At 44.0% G+C, this 14,556-nt stretch overlaps 1 protein-coding gene across 1 annotated transcript in view; it reads left to right on the top strand.

Moving 5' to 3' along the window:
• The first annotated feature begins 2,715 nt into the window (after window positions 1-2,715).
• Window positions 2,716-14,556, top strand: part of BTBD2 (BTB (POZ) domain containing 2) — a 14,451-nt gene continuing 2,610 nt past the window's right edge. Inside the window, exons 1-5 of the mRNA XM_010291562.1 lie at window positions 2,716-2,831; window positions 6,166-6,322; window positions 9,261-9,366; window positions 10,167-10,364; window positions 13,233-13,425. Coding sequence (XP_010289864.1) covers window positions 2,749-2,831; window positions 6,166-6,322; window positions 9,261-9,366; window positions 10,167-10,364; window positions 13,233-13,425 — 737 coding nt within the window. The 5' untranslated portion in view covers window positions 2,716-2,748. The remainder of the gene's footprint in view (window positions 2,832-6,165; window positions 6,323-9,260; window positions 9,367-10,166; window positions 10,365-13,232; window positions 13,426-14,556) is intronic.

The raw sequence follows: 14,556 nt of genomic DNA, 5'->3' as shown, positions 1-14,556 counted from the left end.
AAAGTGAAGAAAGAAGCCGTGAAAATTGGTGGGTAGGAAGTTACAAGCAGCGGAATAAAAGACATTTTCTTGCAGGCCTTCAGAAGCCTTCAGAGTCAACTTTGGATCCTCGTGAAGACAAATCAAATCGTTAACCTCACTGAAGTTCCTGTGACTCATATTGCCGAAAGTCAGTTTACTTTGATTCTTACATGTGCAGAGAGAATGAGGAGAAATCAAGTGTTGCTTTCTTAGTTCTTTTGCTCGGCTTCTGATCGTTTCTCTGCGCTCTTTCAGTAGTCAACTTCGTTTTGCCTCCATGCTGCTGTTTAAAAATAACCCTCTGTTTGAATTCTTCCTCTGACAAAGGTGAGTTACTACGCTGGGCTTAGGGTACCTGCCTTTCCCTTTTGGGAGTTGCACGTTTGCACTGGGCAGTGCGCTCTGGGGTTAGGAGAACGGCTTGCTGTGCGCTGGTTGCTACAGTGCTCGGAAAACAGGAGGGGAAAATGAAAGTAAGCCCTGTTACTCTGCCAGTTTGGCTTAGCAGTTGTGTTTCTCCCATCTGAAACAAACCCCGTGTCTCCTGTGGACCTGCACAGTTGGAGATAACTGTTGGACTGTGTAGGAGAAATGGTATGCATCCCTGCTTTTCCTGGAGTAGCTTTAGAATAGCTTTAAGTCTTCAATTTAGCAAGAATAAGAAGATGCCATGAAGAGAGAGAGATTTGCTTACGTTAATTGTGTTCCCTTAATGTTTTAAGGGAGTTTAAAATTTGGAGTCCTGTGTGTCTCTCTGGCACCTACTGGGATCACTGTTGGGATTCAGACTGACTTGTCTCTGAAATGAAATTGAGAGCTTTTTTAGATGAATGCCCTTTTCAAATAACTTCTGGAAGCTGTCTGCTCATTGAGAATGTATACTGGGCTGGCTGTGAGAATGAAAATTTTAGAATGCTATTAATATATATTAATTTTTAGTAGCAAATAATGCCTGCGATAGTCTTGCCACCATCGCTGCTTTTGTAGGAACAAGGATTTTTGTTTTATCTGGTAATCTTAGTATTGTGAACAAGTTTTTTATTTGTTCTTGACATTATTCTTCAGAATTGTTTGATAGAAATATGCATGTGTGTACTTTTTTTTGTAACCACTGTGGTTTGTTCTTAGCTCTCTGAGCCGATCAGAAACAATACAACCCAGCTTGTCAGCCAAACAGTCTGTTGTGGCAAACAAGCCTGGCACATCCACGGCGCTTTGCTCTATTGTGTCTGTGGAAGGCCTCCACTGGATGGGAGGGGAGTGCAAAGTGAGAAAATAAAAGATTTTTTTTTTTAAAGGAAAAGAAAAAGGCTTCTGTGTCATTTCCTATTGCAGTAAAATCTAACTGAAATTCCCCTTTAGTGATGGACTTTCCTTGGGGTCCAAGCACTGGAGGTTTCTGTCTCGTGCCTTCTGTCCAAGTATGATTTTCTGCCCGCAGTTCGTGATGCTTCTCTGTCGAAGCGTGTGTCAAATTCTGCTGCAGCAAGAGCCCCCTGAATTTTCCACCTTCTTCCTCTCTATAGTCAGTTGGAGAAGTGGTTGCAGTAATCGCTTCTGCAGCCTGGTCTCCTCTATTTCCCCACACAGCTGAGCTGTGACCTTCGTGGCCTGTGCTGTATTTAACTTCAGGGAGCTGCTCGATTGCAGACGTTGGGAACAAGATTGCTTTACCGGGAAAAACTCACCGCTGTGTTTTCAGCCAGTGAAAGTTCTCAAAATGGCTTTTCTAAGTCATAAGGCAGGTACAGCAGCTTAAATATACGTAGGCTGCTCAGCAGCCCACGGCTGTGCCTCCTCCTAAAATAGGAGTTGGTGTTTATCAGTGAGGGAAATCATCTTGTTTGCATGGGAGTGCTGGAATATTATTTTCAGTCTCAAACCTGGTTTGTGGGAATTCTTGCTTCCCATTTCTTTAGGGCCGATAACATGCCTCTCGCCGTTAATTACCACATAAACTCCCAGCAGTGGGAAAAGGGTTTGTTGTACCCAACGGTGCTAGTTTGCTTCGAGTGAGGTTTTCTTTGCCTTCTAGGCTAAGGCCAGAGCAGTTTTGCATGGAAGGAGACAGCAGGGTGCCCGGGCAAGGCAGGTCCTGTGCTGGGTGCTGCAGGAGGTGCTGGTGTCCGCAGCTCTCGGTGATGCTGCTGGTGCAATTTGCATGTTTTGAGAGCTTGCTCTGCTGTCGCCAAGGATGTCTTCCTGGCATCTGGGGAGAAGGGAGGAGGATGGGTAGTGTGTAGTGTCACGTTTTCCATAAGTCTTTTTGGTACGTGACTGTGGGGAATTGCACCAAGACTTGGGCTCTGTTTATTGGAAAATGTTGAATTCCTTAACTTTGTTGTTTCTTAGCTTTTCAACCTCATGAATGGTCCGTAGGCTCCTGCGAGGACTTCGCAAAGCAGCCCCGTGTATTCTGTTCCGTGATGCACAAAATCTTGTCTTTGGGGAGTCATTGTGATGTTGTATACTGGGACAGGGCTCAAAATGAAGTTGCTTGCGACTTTGGTGTATTTGCAGTAAACGAACAGACAGCCTGACACTCCCTTCTGTTGCAAAACACTTTTGCCTTAATACTAGGAAGGATTTGCTTTCTTAGGGGGTGAAGAACTAGCCTGGAATTTTTTTTTTTAAAAAGTGAATATGACTTAACATAAGGGTTTTTTTGCTTGTTTGTTTTTTAACGTTAGGTTTGTGCTGGCTGTGGGCAGTGCGGTCTTCGATGCGATGTTTAATGGTGGAATGGCCACAACTTCTACAGAGATTGAGCTGCCTGACGTGGAGCCTGCTGCCTTCCTAGCTCTGCTGAAGTAAGCTTCTTCTAATGCACAGTGTAACTGAAATGAACAGATTTATTGTAGAGAAGGATATTTTTAATGATAGCAGTGAACCATTCTGTAGAGTGGAAATTGTGAAGTTTCTAAATAAAATGCCTCTGTTGATCTGTTCGAGGGTGTTTAAATGCTAGTGTGAAATCTCTTTTCCTGGGTAAAAGTGTAGTGTAGCTACTGCGCAAAAGTATCTGAGTCACTCCACGTTTTGGTTTAGCAGTAGGTAAATGAATGTGCCCTCCTGTTGCTGATCTGCAGTATGGGCAAAACTAAACTGGATAGTTTATAATTTTGTAAATATATAGTTATATGTAGTTACACTGTGCAAATGCAGAAGTAGGGAGGTGTTCTGGTTAGCAACTGGAGTAAGTGCACATGCTGGCCTTTGTAATTAAGTTGATACTCACCTTTTCAGACATTCTCGTAAATTCTCTTTCATGAATTGGTTTGATTTGATCCAAATGCTGTTTGAGAGAAGTGGGGAAAAGTAATCTTAAAGCTCTGTTAAGTTACAAATAGTTGGAGCTCATTTAGGTTATGGGCAAATGAGCAGGTTACAACAGGTAAGCAAGGGTGTGAAATCAGCATCAGCCATTCGGTGTGGTATCTCCCCTTCTGCCTGTTTTATTCCTCGTTTGGAGAGCTGGTTTTGAATTTACACTTACAGCATGCCTTGTAAGTCTGCATGCTGGGGGGAGGAGGAGGAAGGGGCCATAACACCCTATTCACCGATTTCTTTAAACTCGGCTAGAACCATGCAACATCCAGCAGCAATCCTGAATGTATGCTGAAAAGTCATTGTCTCGTTTCTATAGGATTTCTGTAACCTACTTCCAGGAGTTTCCAGTCCTGTGCTCTTGACATGTTCCCTGCTTGCTTCCTACTGGGAACAATGGCTGTATATAGCTTTGGCACACTTTTTGCTTTACCTTCAAAAAGGGCTTTGGTCATGACTGTGCTGTCCTAGAAGGTTTTAAATTTGATCTTCGCTAGAATGAAAGGCCATAAATAATAGGGAACCCCTAGCCCCCTCCTCTTTGGCTCATTTTAAACCAGACACCAGCACGTGGGGAATACCTCAGACTGGCGTATGACTCTCCATCAGCCAGGTAGATCACTCTGGAGAGCGAGATTAGTATGTATGTTTAAAATTTTAGTGAGGCTAAAATACCAAGTAAATTAGAGGCAAAGTCATGTTGTTTTCCCTGCCCGTGCTGAGATTTCAGCATTTATATAAACAATCTTGGAAGAGAACCATCATCTGAAAAGACTAAGGTGATGAGTTTAGGTGGATTTCAAGAGAAATGTTTATATTTTGTGTAGGAGAAATTGTGTGTGGGTTATCACAGTGCCTCTAAAGCTTGCAGTTACCCTATGCATATGGTTATGCCTATATGGTTATGCTGTGCATATGGTCCAGTGATATCTTACATGCTTAAATCTAGAATCAAACTGTCGGTTTTAAAATGCTCAGAGCTTAAATGTGCCAAAGTTTAGGTGCTGCGTTCCAGTAGGAAGCTTATCAAGTACATGGTATGAACCTTCCTAGAGTAAAACCAGTCCCTCCAAACACTGATCTGAAATGGCAGCTGATCCTTACATGTGTCTCTGGACTTGGTCCAAGCCATGACCTAATGTTGTAGGATCAGGAGCTTATCAAGGGACAAAGTGCCCATCCTGAATGTTCAGCAGAAGGTCCCGCCTGGACACTAGATTGTGATTGTGTTTGTGGGCTAACGACCTTTAGTAGGTCTGTGGCAATTGTGTAAGAGATCCTTTTTTGTTATTGTTCTCATGGTAACCCATGAACATTTTTGATTGTCTGGCGTTATAATCTAAATCTTCTTTTAAATTGATACTGCACTCTTTCACAGTTTGATCCTCCTCTTGGTGTACACTGTTTGGAAGATTGTAAAAATAAATACTAACACAGTCACTGCAGTAAATAGAACTAGTTGTTTTTAGAGCAGCTGTGTTCTTTTAAGCTTATAATAAAAAGGATTACTTAGTGAAAATAGCACTGGTGAAGGGATGTGTGCAAAATACATTCACGGGCCTGTGGCTTGATACTGTTATTAACAGATGCTCTAGAGCAGCACAAAAGCCTGCTTTCAGCAGCAATGAGAGCACTTCCCTTCCTCTGTATCCCCCTGTTTATGCTTCCCTGGGCTGCATCCTGGCCCTCTCAGAGGACCAGGAGCTCCACTGCTCTGCAGCAAGTCCCTCCAGACAGGGACGCTGCTCCTAGAAGAGCCCTGCTGCTGCATGAAGCTTCCAGGAACAGAGGCCACGCGACATGCTGTGCCGCCTTCGGAGAAATGCAGGAGAAGAAATTGCTGGAGTTTCCAAAATACCCCGTGCATAGGAGTGCCAAGCACAGTTAACACACTTAATACTATACCTCTGTGCTCTGTGCCATTCAATGCTGATTAGCGAATGCTCAACTGGTTAAAGGAAAAACAGTAAACAAAAACTCTGCATGGGATTAAGACTAACATCAAGTGTGTAACTGGTTTTACTGAACTCAGCCTGTCGGTTCCTGTTGGCTCTAATCGGCGTGCTGGGGTACGAGGAGGCTCGGTCGGGCTTCCTATGAAGACCTTTGTTTTCCCATGTGGTATGAATGTACTTCCTTGTTTTGGCCTAACAGCGAAGGCTGATGCTTTGCTAGCAGCATGGCAGTCAGTCCTTATTTTTCATTGCAATTAACTCTTGCTTTATGCTGAAGTTCTATTTTGTGCTGTGCTTTAACATCTGTATAATGAAACGAATCAGTTCTGTGTATAAAGAGTGGGGTGTGGATAAAAGACCTCAGTGGATGCACATGTTTGAGTGCTTCTGATCACTTTTGAATTAGTATGTAAAATGGAGCTTCTCTTCTGAAGTAGGCAGGCGGGATTGAGTTTTTGTCCTTGTTTATCTTAACTGAACAGCCAAAACCATTAATTTTGAGAAGTACACTTGGCTAGCATAACTGGCAGGCTAACCAGCTCGCTGGTGGTGGGACGCTAGGCAGTCCAAGGTGCTTCGGCAGATATCCCAGCTATGTTAATTAAAAGTTATACTGTAGAGAGTGTGGTGTTTTTTGTTGTGTGTGTGTTTTTTGGTTTTTGTTTTTTTTTTTAAAAAAAAGCTTATTTTTGGTAAACCAGAGTCAGTGGAAAGGATGTGAAAACCCTTCCATCTCTCAAGTACCAGAAATGGGGCCAGGATGACGGGCAGAAGCACAAACATGGTTGTTACGAATTGCAAGGGTTCTTACCCTGTTATCTTACTGGCTTCACCAGAGCAATGTTTGTTTGCATGTTTTCAGATTTCTTTATTCAGACGAAGTTCAGATTGGACCCGAGACTGTTATGACCACGCTTTACACAGCTAAAAAATATGCAGTTCCAGCCCTTGAAGCTCATTGTGTGGAGTTTCTTAAAAAAAACCTCCGAGCAGACAATGCATTCATGCTGTTAACACAGGTGAGTTTGAAATCGTTTGCATCAAGTCCCTTGAGCAAGGTCCATCACTAGGAAAACAGAAGTTTTCTGAGTGTTACGGAGTTGATCATCCAAAATGGATCCGTTCTCTGTCATTTTTTAATTCTTCTTTACAGGATTCTAGTGCTGATGAGCAGGTTCTTACAAAGAACAATAAAATACAGCAAATGTTGTTACCATTTCAGATCTGCCTTCTGTTTCAGTGTGGCAGGCAATTCCTTCTAGAGTTTGAGCTGGGGAAGAAATTAACAGGGTGGAAAAATTTCATCTGCCAAGAAGAAAAGTGAAATGAGAGGATTTTTGCTTGTTCGGATTCAGGACTGGAGTAATAAGCTTTCTTTGTGCAAAGCTTGCTACATCTAGCTGGTCAGACATTCTTTGAAGGGCTTTTTTGCAATAGTTTACCTGAAATGGGGGTGAAAGAAAATGCAACTTTTTCATGAGTGCTTCAGATTATTTTCCTAGGAGAGGAACAAGGTGATCTCTTCCTCGGCCTGTTCCAGCACACCCTCCCGCTGCACTGAAGGCGTGCAAGCCTGGAGTTTCGCTGCAGCTGTCTTTCTTGACTCTTTGTGAAGCCAGTTGCACATCCTTGTGCCCCTCTGATCCGATCGGTGAGGGCTGGACTCCTCCATCTTCCAGTTTACTCTTCTAAGCAGCAAACTGGAAGACAGTGTTTACAACTTCTGCTTAGTCTGGAGAAGATCTGACTTTTCAGGACTTAAAGATTCTTGGTTGGGTGATGGTAGCCGAATCTGTGCTCCCATCTGATGTGTGGTAGGAGAATTGTTTTCAGCAGCCTGCAGTCTGAAAGATCAGGAGCTGTTATCCAAGAGCTGAGAAGAGATCTTTCCTGTAGGCTGCAGTTTTGAAGAGGCGTCTTACGCTAGCCGTCACCTCATGAGGATTAGGGTTGTCAACTTTTTGGTGGTGTTCTTTATGCAGGGATTTTTGCAGCATGCTAAGTCTCTGCAACCTGACTTCGCAGCTTTGGCAAGGTAACATTTAGCTTCATGGTGACTTCCTTAGAAGTCACAAAGGTCCTTCTTTAGCAAAAGAGGAAGGTGTTCTAGTTTTGCAGATATCAAAAAAAAGATACTGCCTGGCACTCTGTCAGCTGCGCTGGGGCAGCTGAAATGCCAGATGGACACAGGCTTTCCTGGTTCCTTTTGTTTGTGGCTTATCCATTATGATTAATTATCAGTGGTGATTCCTATCTAGTTTATGTTTCACTATTGCAGTATATCAGTTCTCTGAAATGTTTGAGGCTGGTGTTCTTCAAGAAACGTATCTGTGTCTCGATGACTGGCTGCATGAGGCACCTCGCTTATGGATCTGTTCTCAATGCTTTCAGTTCTGGTCCTTCAGTGTAAAAATCAGCCTCTGTGTTCTGCTTTTACTGCAACAAACTTACAATTTATACAGTCAGTTACAGACCTGAGATGCATCTTGTACAAAACATTTCCCAACGGGCTTAAGATTGTGGAGCTAAGATTGTAGAGCCTCAAACCTTTGCATGTATCGTTACTGAATCCTGCTGGTCTAGCAACTATGTCATTGATGGCGTTTCAAGCAACTGCAGATCTCTGGCAGAAATATCAGTGGCAAATAGCTCTCCTAATTGATTGTGCCTCACAATGAACCGTGATCCTCTTTCATGCCAGATACACATGCAAATGTCACTTTGATCAACAAGGAAATAATAGCTTGCCTAAAGCTGCCGTGGGGGAGAACTCTGTGAGTGTAACGTAAGTCCTTCACGTGGCAAAAGAGAGCCACTACAGTAGTAAAGTCTGAGTCAGTCACAGCTCTTGGATACCAAGAGTGCAAGGCACTGGCGATCCTCCAGCCCCAGGAGGAGGCGATGACTGCTGAAGCTTCCCTGGTCCCTGAGAAAAATGGAGAGTTGTTTCATCTCTCTGCACTTGATTGAAGGTTGGCCTTGCTGAGCTCTGCAGCCCATGAGCAAGGGTGAGGCAGAAGATGCTCGACAGTGCTGGCCTCGGTGAGTGACTGAATTCCCAGTCCAAAACACAATTTTAAAACCTTGCCTGTGGCAGCAAGTTAAAGTCCCAGTGTACTCTTGCTCTAATGTTAGGTGTAATGTTAGGGCAGTTGCCTCCTAAATAGCAAAACCAAAGCATTGGAAATAAAAGGTCATCTTAGTGGCTCTTGTGGATTCCTACCTCATTTCTGCTTATGCTAGGCACAGGGTTGGTAACGTGTCTTGGTGGTCCAGGGGGACATGAAGTGGTAGTGAAATTCTTTTACAAGACTGCACTTACGTTGGGCAGAGAGATGCTGAGCAACTCTCCAAGCTGTGTGCAGGCTTTGTTTGGAATAATAACCGATTTTGGGGGGAATTCTTTACGGTAACTAGATTAGAGTAGCTGTTTCTGTGCAAAACATGCAAATGCACTAAGCAGGCTGTGTACCCCACAGGGTTTTGCACATCACCCTGGGATGCAAGCAGTGTGCCTGCTAAGGTGTTTTTGCTCATACGTGAGATTGGTGTGACTGTGTTCTCACAGAATAAGCTGTCTCGGCATATTCCTAGAGCGAGCAGGCCTGAAGTCATTGGGCAAAGCTTTCTTCTAAATATAAAAATGATGTAGTAAAAATTACCCATGCTCAGCTGATATGGTCAGTGTGGCGCTGTAGCCGCGTTAACTGATGCGATGGTAAAACAAAGACGTGCCTGAAGACATGCACAGCTAAAACGGAACTGATGCCAAATGCAGAATTTTCTAGTGTTTGCCTTGTCATGCTTAACTGCTTGTGAAAGACTGCTGCAGCCCGGTGAATTCATGATGCCGTCAGGCATAGTATTGCTAATGAAGATGGGCTCTGGGAGAGGAGTCCTTACGTAGTGTAAACTTTAAAATACCTTTTGTGTTAACGATTGCTTCTTCATTATTAGGCAAGACTTTTTGATGAGCCTCAGCTGGCCAGCCTTTGCCTAGAGAACATAGACAAGAACACATCAGATGCCATCAATGCAGAGGGGTTTACAGACATTGATCTGGGTAAGCTTTTTCCCCTCCTCACTCTACATGCTTTTATAACAAGCTAGCCTCTAAAGTTATTACAGGTTCATACTTGGCACTTCTCTTTTGTGGCTTTGGTGTTCTGGAGCAATCTGTTGAACGAACAGTCTCTGGCACTACGTGGCTAGAGACAAGGCATTTGGAAAAGAGCATGCTTGCTTGCAGAAATGTCCTGGAATCTGCTTACTTTGGTGCAACTTGATTTTTCTGGCATGATACAAAGCCCATTTCCTCTGTTGATGTTGGCAGGTTTTGGGTGGGTGTAACTTGCCTTCTTTTGTGGAGTTGGCCTTGTTCCCTGAGTCTTTGTCAGGTTTTGGAGTTTAAAAAGGTGTTGTGCTTTTGGAAGCAAGAACTGTCTATTTTAATTATCGTATGCAGTTTCTAAACTTGCTAGGCACAGTTAATAAACATTAAAATTCAGACTTTAACCTTCTTCTAATGAAATGGACTATGGAGGTAAGGCACGGGTAACCTTCTGGCTTTCATGCTGCTTGCTTCATCCAAATTTGATGTCAAGTAAGTTGCAATTTGTTCTACTGCACTTCCATTAACATACCAATTAAATGGGCACTGTTTGCTGCTCCAGTGAGTTGCCTGCTTATGGAATATGCAGATGTATCTTCCTTAGAGGCTGCAGGCAGCACTTTTGGGGGATGCTGTTTTTTCAATTGCTTCTCTTCTACTTACCTTGGCTGTACATAGGGTACTTCTGGCTAGGTAAAATTGGATGATTTGGGTTAGTGCCTAAAGTTGTCACTATCTGTCCTGCCTTGCAGACACCCTGGTTGCGGTGCTGGAGAGGGATACCCTGGGGATCCGGGAGGTTCGTTTGTTTAATGCAGTGGTTCGCTGGTCAGAGGCTGAGTGTCAACGGCAGCAACTTCAGGTGATTCCAGAGAACAAGCGGAAAGTACTGGGCAAAGCGCTTTCTCTTATCCGCTTCCCATTGATGACTATTGAGGAGTTTGCAGCAGGTAACTGAACAAAGGCGTTTCTGGCAACCCTGGTCTTTGCTTTCTCTGAACTACAGAGCATCAAGTACATGAGAATGGATGTTCTTTGTGTATGCTGTAGTAATTTATATTTGAGATTATCCCCTATTCCCACTGATCTACAAAATCTACTGTGTAATTTTCACCTGTGATCGTTCGCTCTTGTTTTAAAGACTACAGTGCTCCATCAGGTAGGAGCAAGCCGGATCACAGCTGCCTGTTTGTACTCTAGTGTCTTTAGATGATTACTTTCTTGTTCAGTTGAGAGCAAAGATCCAAACGGGTTCACATGCTTTCCTTTCTAACCATTCCAAGAATTTAAACTACACAAAGCTAATGGAGTGCAAATAATTGGTGTTGATTGTAGCCTGCTCCAAAAGAGAAATGAGGATGTTTCTCCCCACCTTCTATTTGCTGCCGCCTGTAATCCAGCGATGGTGTTGGCCATGTCTTGCTGATGCCACTCAGAGCAGAGCCCCATAACAGAAAAAAGTTTCAAAATGTTCTTTTGAGATGAAGGATTGGCATTGTTTAGTCTGTGTCTTAAATACGTTATAATCTTGATCTACAAAGATGTCTAAATCATGTAACAGTTTTGACAAAAGATTCTTTTGTTTTTGTTGCCTGTTGTCTTTGACTTCATACTCTGGTGATTCTTCAGGGATTGAAAACTGGCAATTGGTTTAAACAGCTCTCACGCTAAAAGACACCGTGGAGCCGTTTCCAAAACTGCAGCTTGTTTGAGGCTGCAGTTCTGTGTACAAAGAAGCAAAAAGGGTCACTGACACCATTTTCTTTGCAAATCACTTCTCAAGGCAGAGATGGCGTCAGCGTATCGACAGCTAACGCGCGTCTTTCAAGATGAAGAGGGATGTTAGTGAGAAGTAAATCTGTGCTTAAAACTCAGTACCCACTTTCTACTTTGCCTGTCACAGCTGTGATGTGGTCTTAGGGATGTGAATCTCTTCAGAAACAGCTTGGTCAGGGAGGCAGGGATCCGTTCATCCGAACTGGGTAACCTTCCTTTGTGTTGGTGCCGGGTGAAAACACCTTGGTGTGCATCGTGCCAAACAGCAGCTTGCAGCAGGCAACAGGCTAACAATCTGGTTGATGGGAGAGAGCATCCTCCTCCTGGATAGCGTTACAGCTGTCGGAGTTGTTCGTGCATACCAAAGTTTGCATTTTTCTGTAGATCCTGTTGCTTTCAACCCTTCCTTCAGATCTTGTATCATTCTATCTCACTGGGAGGAAGGTGTTAATTTTGGTATATTTGGGTTGAGGCCTTTGAGCGGGGCATGTCTGTGCCCCCTCCCCATACTGTCTGTCAGAGCTGCCTGTTTGACTTGGATCTTTGGTTAGTCGTCTTGCTTGTAGACAAAGATGAACAAAAGAAACCCCAAACCTGAGAGGCTGCGCTGGTCAGCTGTTCCTTAAACAAGGGACTACCCTGGAACTGCTTCAGCTTTGTCCTGTTTCTGAGTGACTCTGATTTCTGTGGTGGTCACAGCAGAGGTAAGAGAGGGAAACCACTTCCTCCTGCCCCCCTCTCCCAAAAGTTTAAAAAAAAAAAGAAAAAAAAAAAGGAAAAAGAAAAAAAAAAGGAAAAAGGAAAAAAAAAGATTTTTACAGGCAGTGGTTTCACCAGTTTATTGTATAATCTGGTATTGAACATGGAGTTTTGCATGAAGATGCTTTAACTGGCAAATGTGTCACTCCCTTCCCTTAGAGCAAGTAATTTGAAACATTTGAGAATTGAATTTCAGCAACACAGGATAAGTTTAGACATGATCAATGACGGCTAATTTTTGCTGAGAAAAGTATCCATAAGCTCATTTATCTGTTAACAGTCAACTTCCTTAAATTCTTTCATCTCTACCTATTGCAGCCTTGGACCACATTATGTCTGCATAACTTCGTGCTGAGTTTAACCAGCTACAAGTTGTTTTGGACCAACAAGTAGCTAGGCATTTTGCTTCCCATGTGAAAATGCTATTGTTTCTCCAGTATGTAGTAGTCTTGTTTCTCTTAAAAGCCTCTTGCAAATTGAGGTGCAGAGCAGCTTTTGACTCTTACACTAAAAGACTAATTGTTACCCGGTTCCACTTTTGAAAGTATTTAAAGTAGTTTCCAAAGCTTGGGTTTAGCATTGCTTTGGAAAAAAACAGCTAGTTATTGGAGAAAAATGAGAACGTATTTCAACTCTTGGTAAAATCGCTAGCATTTTTCCCTAGGTTCTATAATAAAGGTATTAAAAAAACCAAACAAACCCAAAGCAGGGATTAAATGCACAAGGGAAGGGGGGAATCAAAGCAGGGCATGAGCTGAACCACCTTTGTCTTGACTGAAAAATACTCCTGTACTTCCTAAGTTGATACCGTCAACTTCCATTAGGAAGGTGACATGCCCTCCCACTACCCCTCATGGGCTTTCACGATGTCTTAACAGTAATGTTATAAAATACTCGTGTAGATGTGTGAAAATCCCTGTCTCTTACCAGTATTATCATCTCCTGAGGGAGTAGGGGAAGGATTAGCTGCATGGGTTAGGTTTTTAAACCGGTTCTGTTAGCCAAATGGATTTCGGCTCTGCAGAGCTGCATGCTTAATCGCCATTTCATGTACATGCTCCGTACGGAGACTCTGCAGCCCACGACTGGTGCGCAAGTAAAAGGCAGGCAGCACGTTTCTGTCTGGGGTTTAACTTCCTGACACGCCAGCGAGATCCCGTGTGTGATGTGGGTTTGGCCCGCTCTTAGCTGCAAGTCGAGTTTGCCTCCCCATGTAAATCCCAAAAGGATCCCTTCTGGTTTCTGCAAGCTGACCGCGTCGCTGCTTTTGTGCTCCTCTGCAGGGCCTGCCCAGTCGGGAATCCTCACAGACCGGGAAGTGGTGAGCCTGTTCCTCCACTTCACCGTGAACCCGAAGCCACGGGTGGAGTTCATCGACAGACCGCGCTGCTGCCTGCGAGGGAAGGAGTGCAGCATCAGCCGTTTCCAGCAGGTGGAGAGCCGCTGGGGGTACAGTGGGACTAGTGACAGGATAAGGTCAGCTTCTCTGCTAATTCTGCTGCTGATAGATTCATGTTTACTGAGCTTTGAGCCTACTCTAGACCTAAACCCGCAAGGTTACGTGCTAGACCACCATATATAAACCCTAGTGTGGACCCTGAGGGGAAAGTGTTTGCTGGGCAAAAGCATCACCTGATGCATTAACCTGCACATGCAGCTGCAGGCTGCCACTTTGCTTCTGTATTGGCAAAGGTTTCCAGCAAATGTGGCCCTCCAGCGCAGTCCTCTTGGGGGATTATTTCTCTCCTTTTCGAGTGGCTTCCTGCAGCTGTACGGGCATGTAGCAGTTGGAGTCACCAGGCAGCTCATGGCTTCCTCCTGTGCCTGGGTATGTCGACTAACCAGTGCTCCATCAGGTCAGTTCCCTGCTTTATTATAAGTTAATGTGGCTTGTTGAAGCCTCTTAATCTTGCCTGTTTGAGGGAGGGATTAGGGTAAAATGCTTGCTGTGCCTGCTTTTCTGCTCATATCTAGTTTGTTTAGACCTAAGCTTGTAGAGAAACAGCAAAGCCCAGTCAAGGTGACAGAGACGCGGAGATGTGGCGTGGCTGGTGGTGGTGGTGGTTTGTAAGCTTTGTGTGGCCAAGTGACTAGAGCAAGACAGGAGGTAATCAGAAAGCCTTGGTTATTTCCCGGATTCATTGTGTTGAGTGGAAGGGGGACTCGCATTAATACAGTTCTTTAAAATTCTCAAGATTTTTCATCAGTGGGTCTCTTGCATATTGATGAGCTGTTGGCTGGATCTTTTGGGCCATTCATCCCCTTACAGGAGATGGTAATTGGAAGTGCTGCTAGCTCCAAACACTTACTGTTCTCAGATCTAATGTTCAGAGACCTTTTGGAGCTTGTGTTTGACTTCAAGTTCAACTGCTGGCAGCAGCAGGGTCAGCCTTCAGCAAGGCTTGTGTGCAGTGTCAACACTGAATATTTCATGCTGGTTGCAGAGCAGCGGCTTCTAGCCTGCCACAGATGTTTGTTCTGGAAACATGGAGGACAAAAGAGTTGGTGGATGGATGAAGAAGTGATGTTGGCGGTTTGGCAGGCATTGCAGCTTTCTGCTACCTGAGAAAATGGCGCTGTAGTGGGGCAGTGTGGTGAATAGCCTTC

Source organism: Phaethon lepturus, unplaced genomic scaffold (assembly GCF_000687285.1).
Source record: "Phaethon lepturus isolate BGI_N335 unplaced genomic scaffold, ASM68728v1 scaffold49517, whole genome shotgun sequence".
NCBI classification, from domain to species: Eukaryota; Metazoa; Chordata; class Aves; order Phaethontiformes; family Phaethontidae; genus Phaethon; species Phaethon lepturus.
This window is presented reverse-complemented; position numbering and strand designations above follow the sequence as displayed.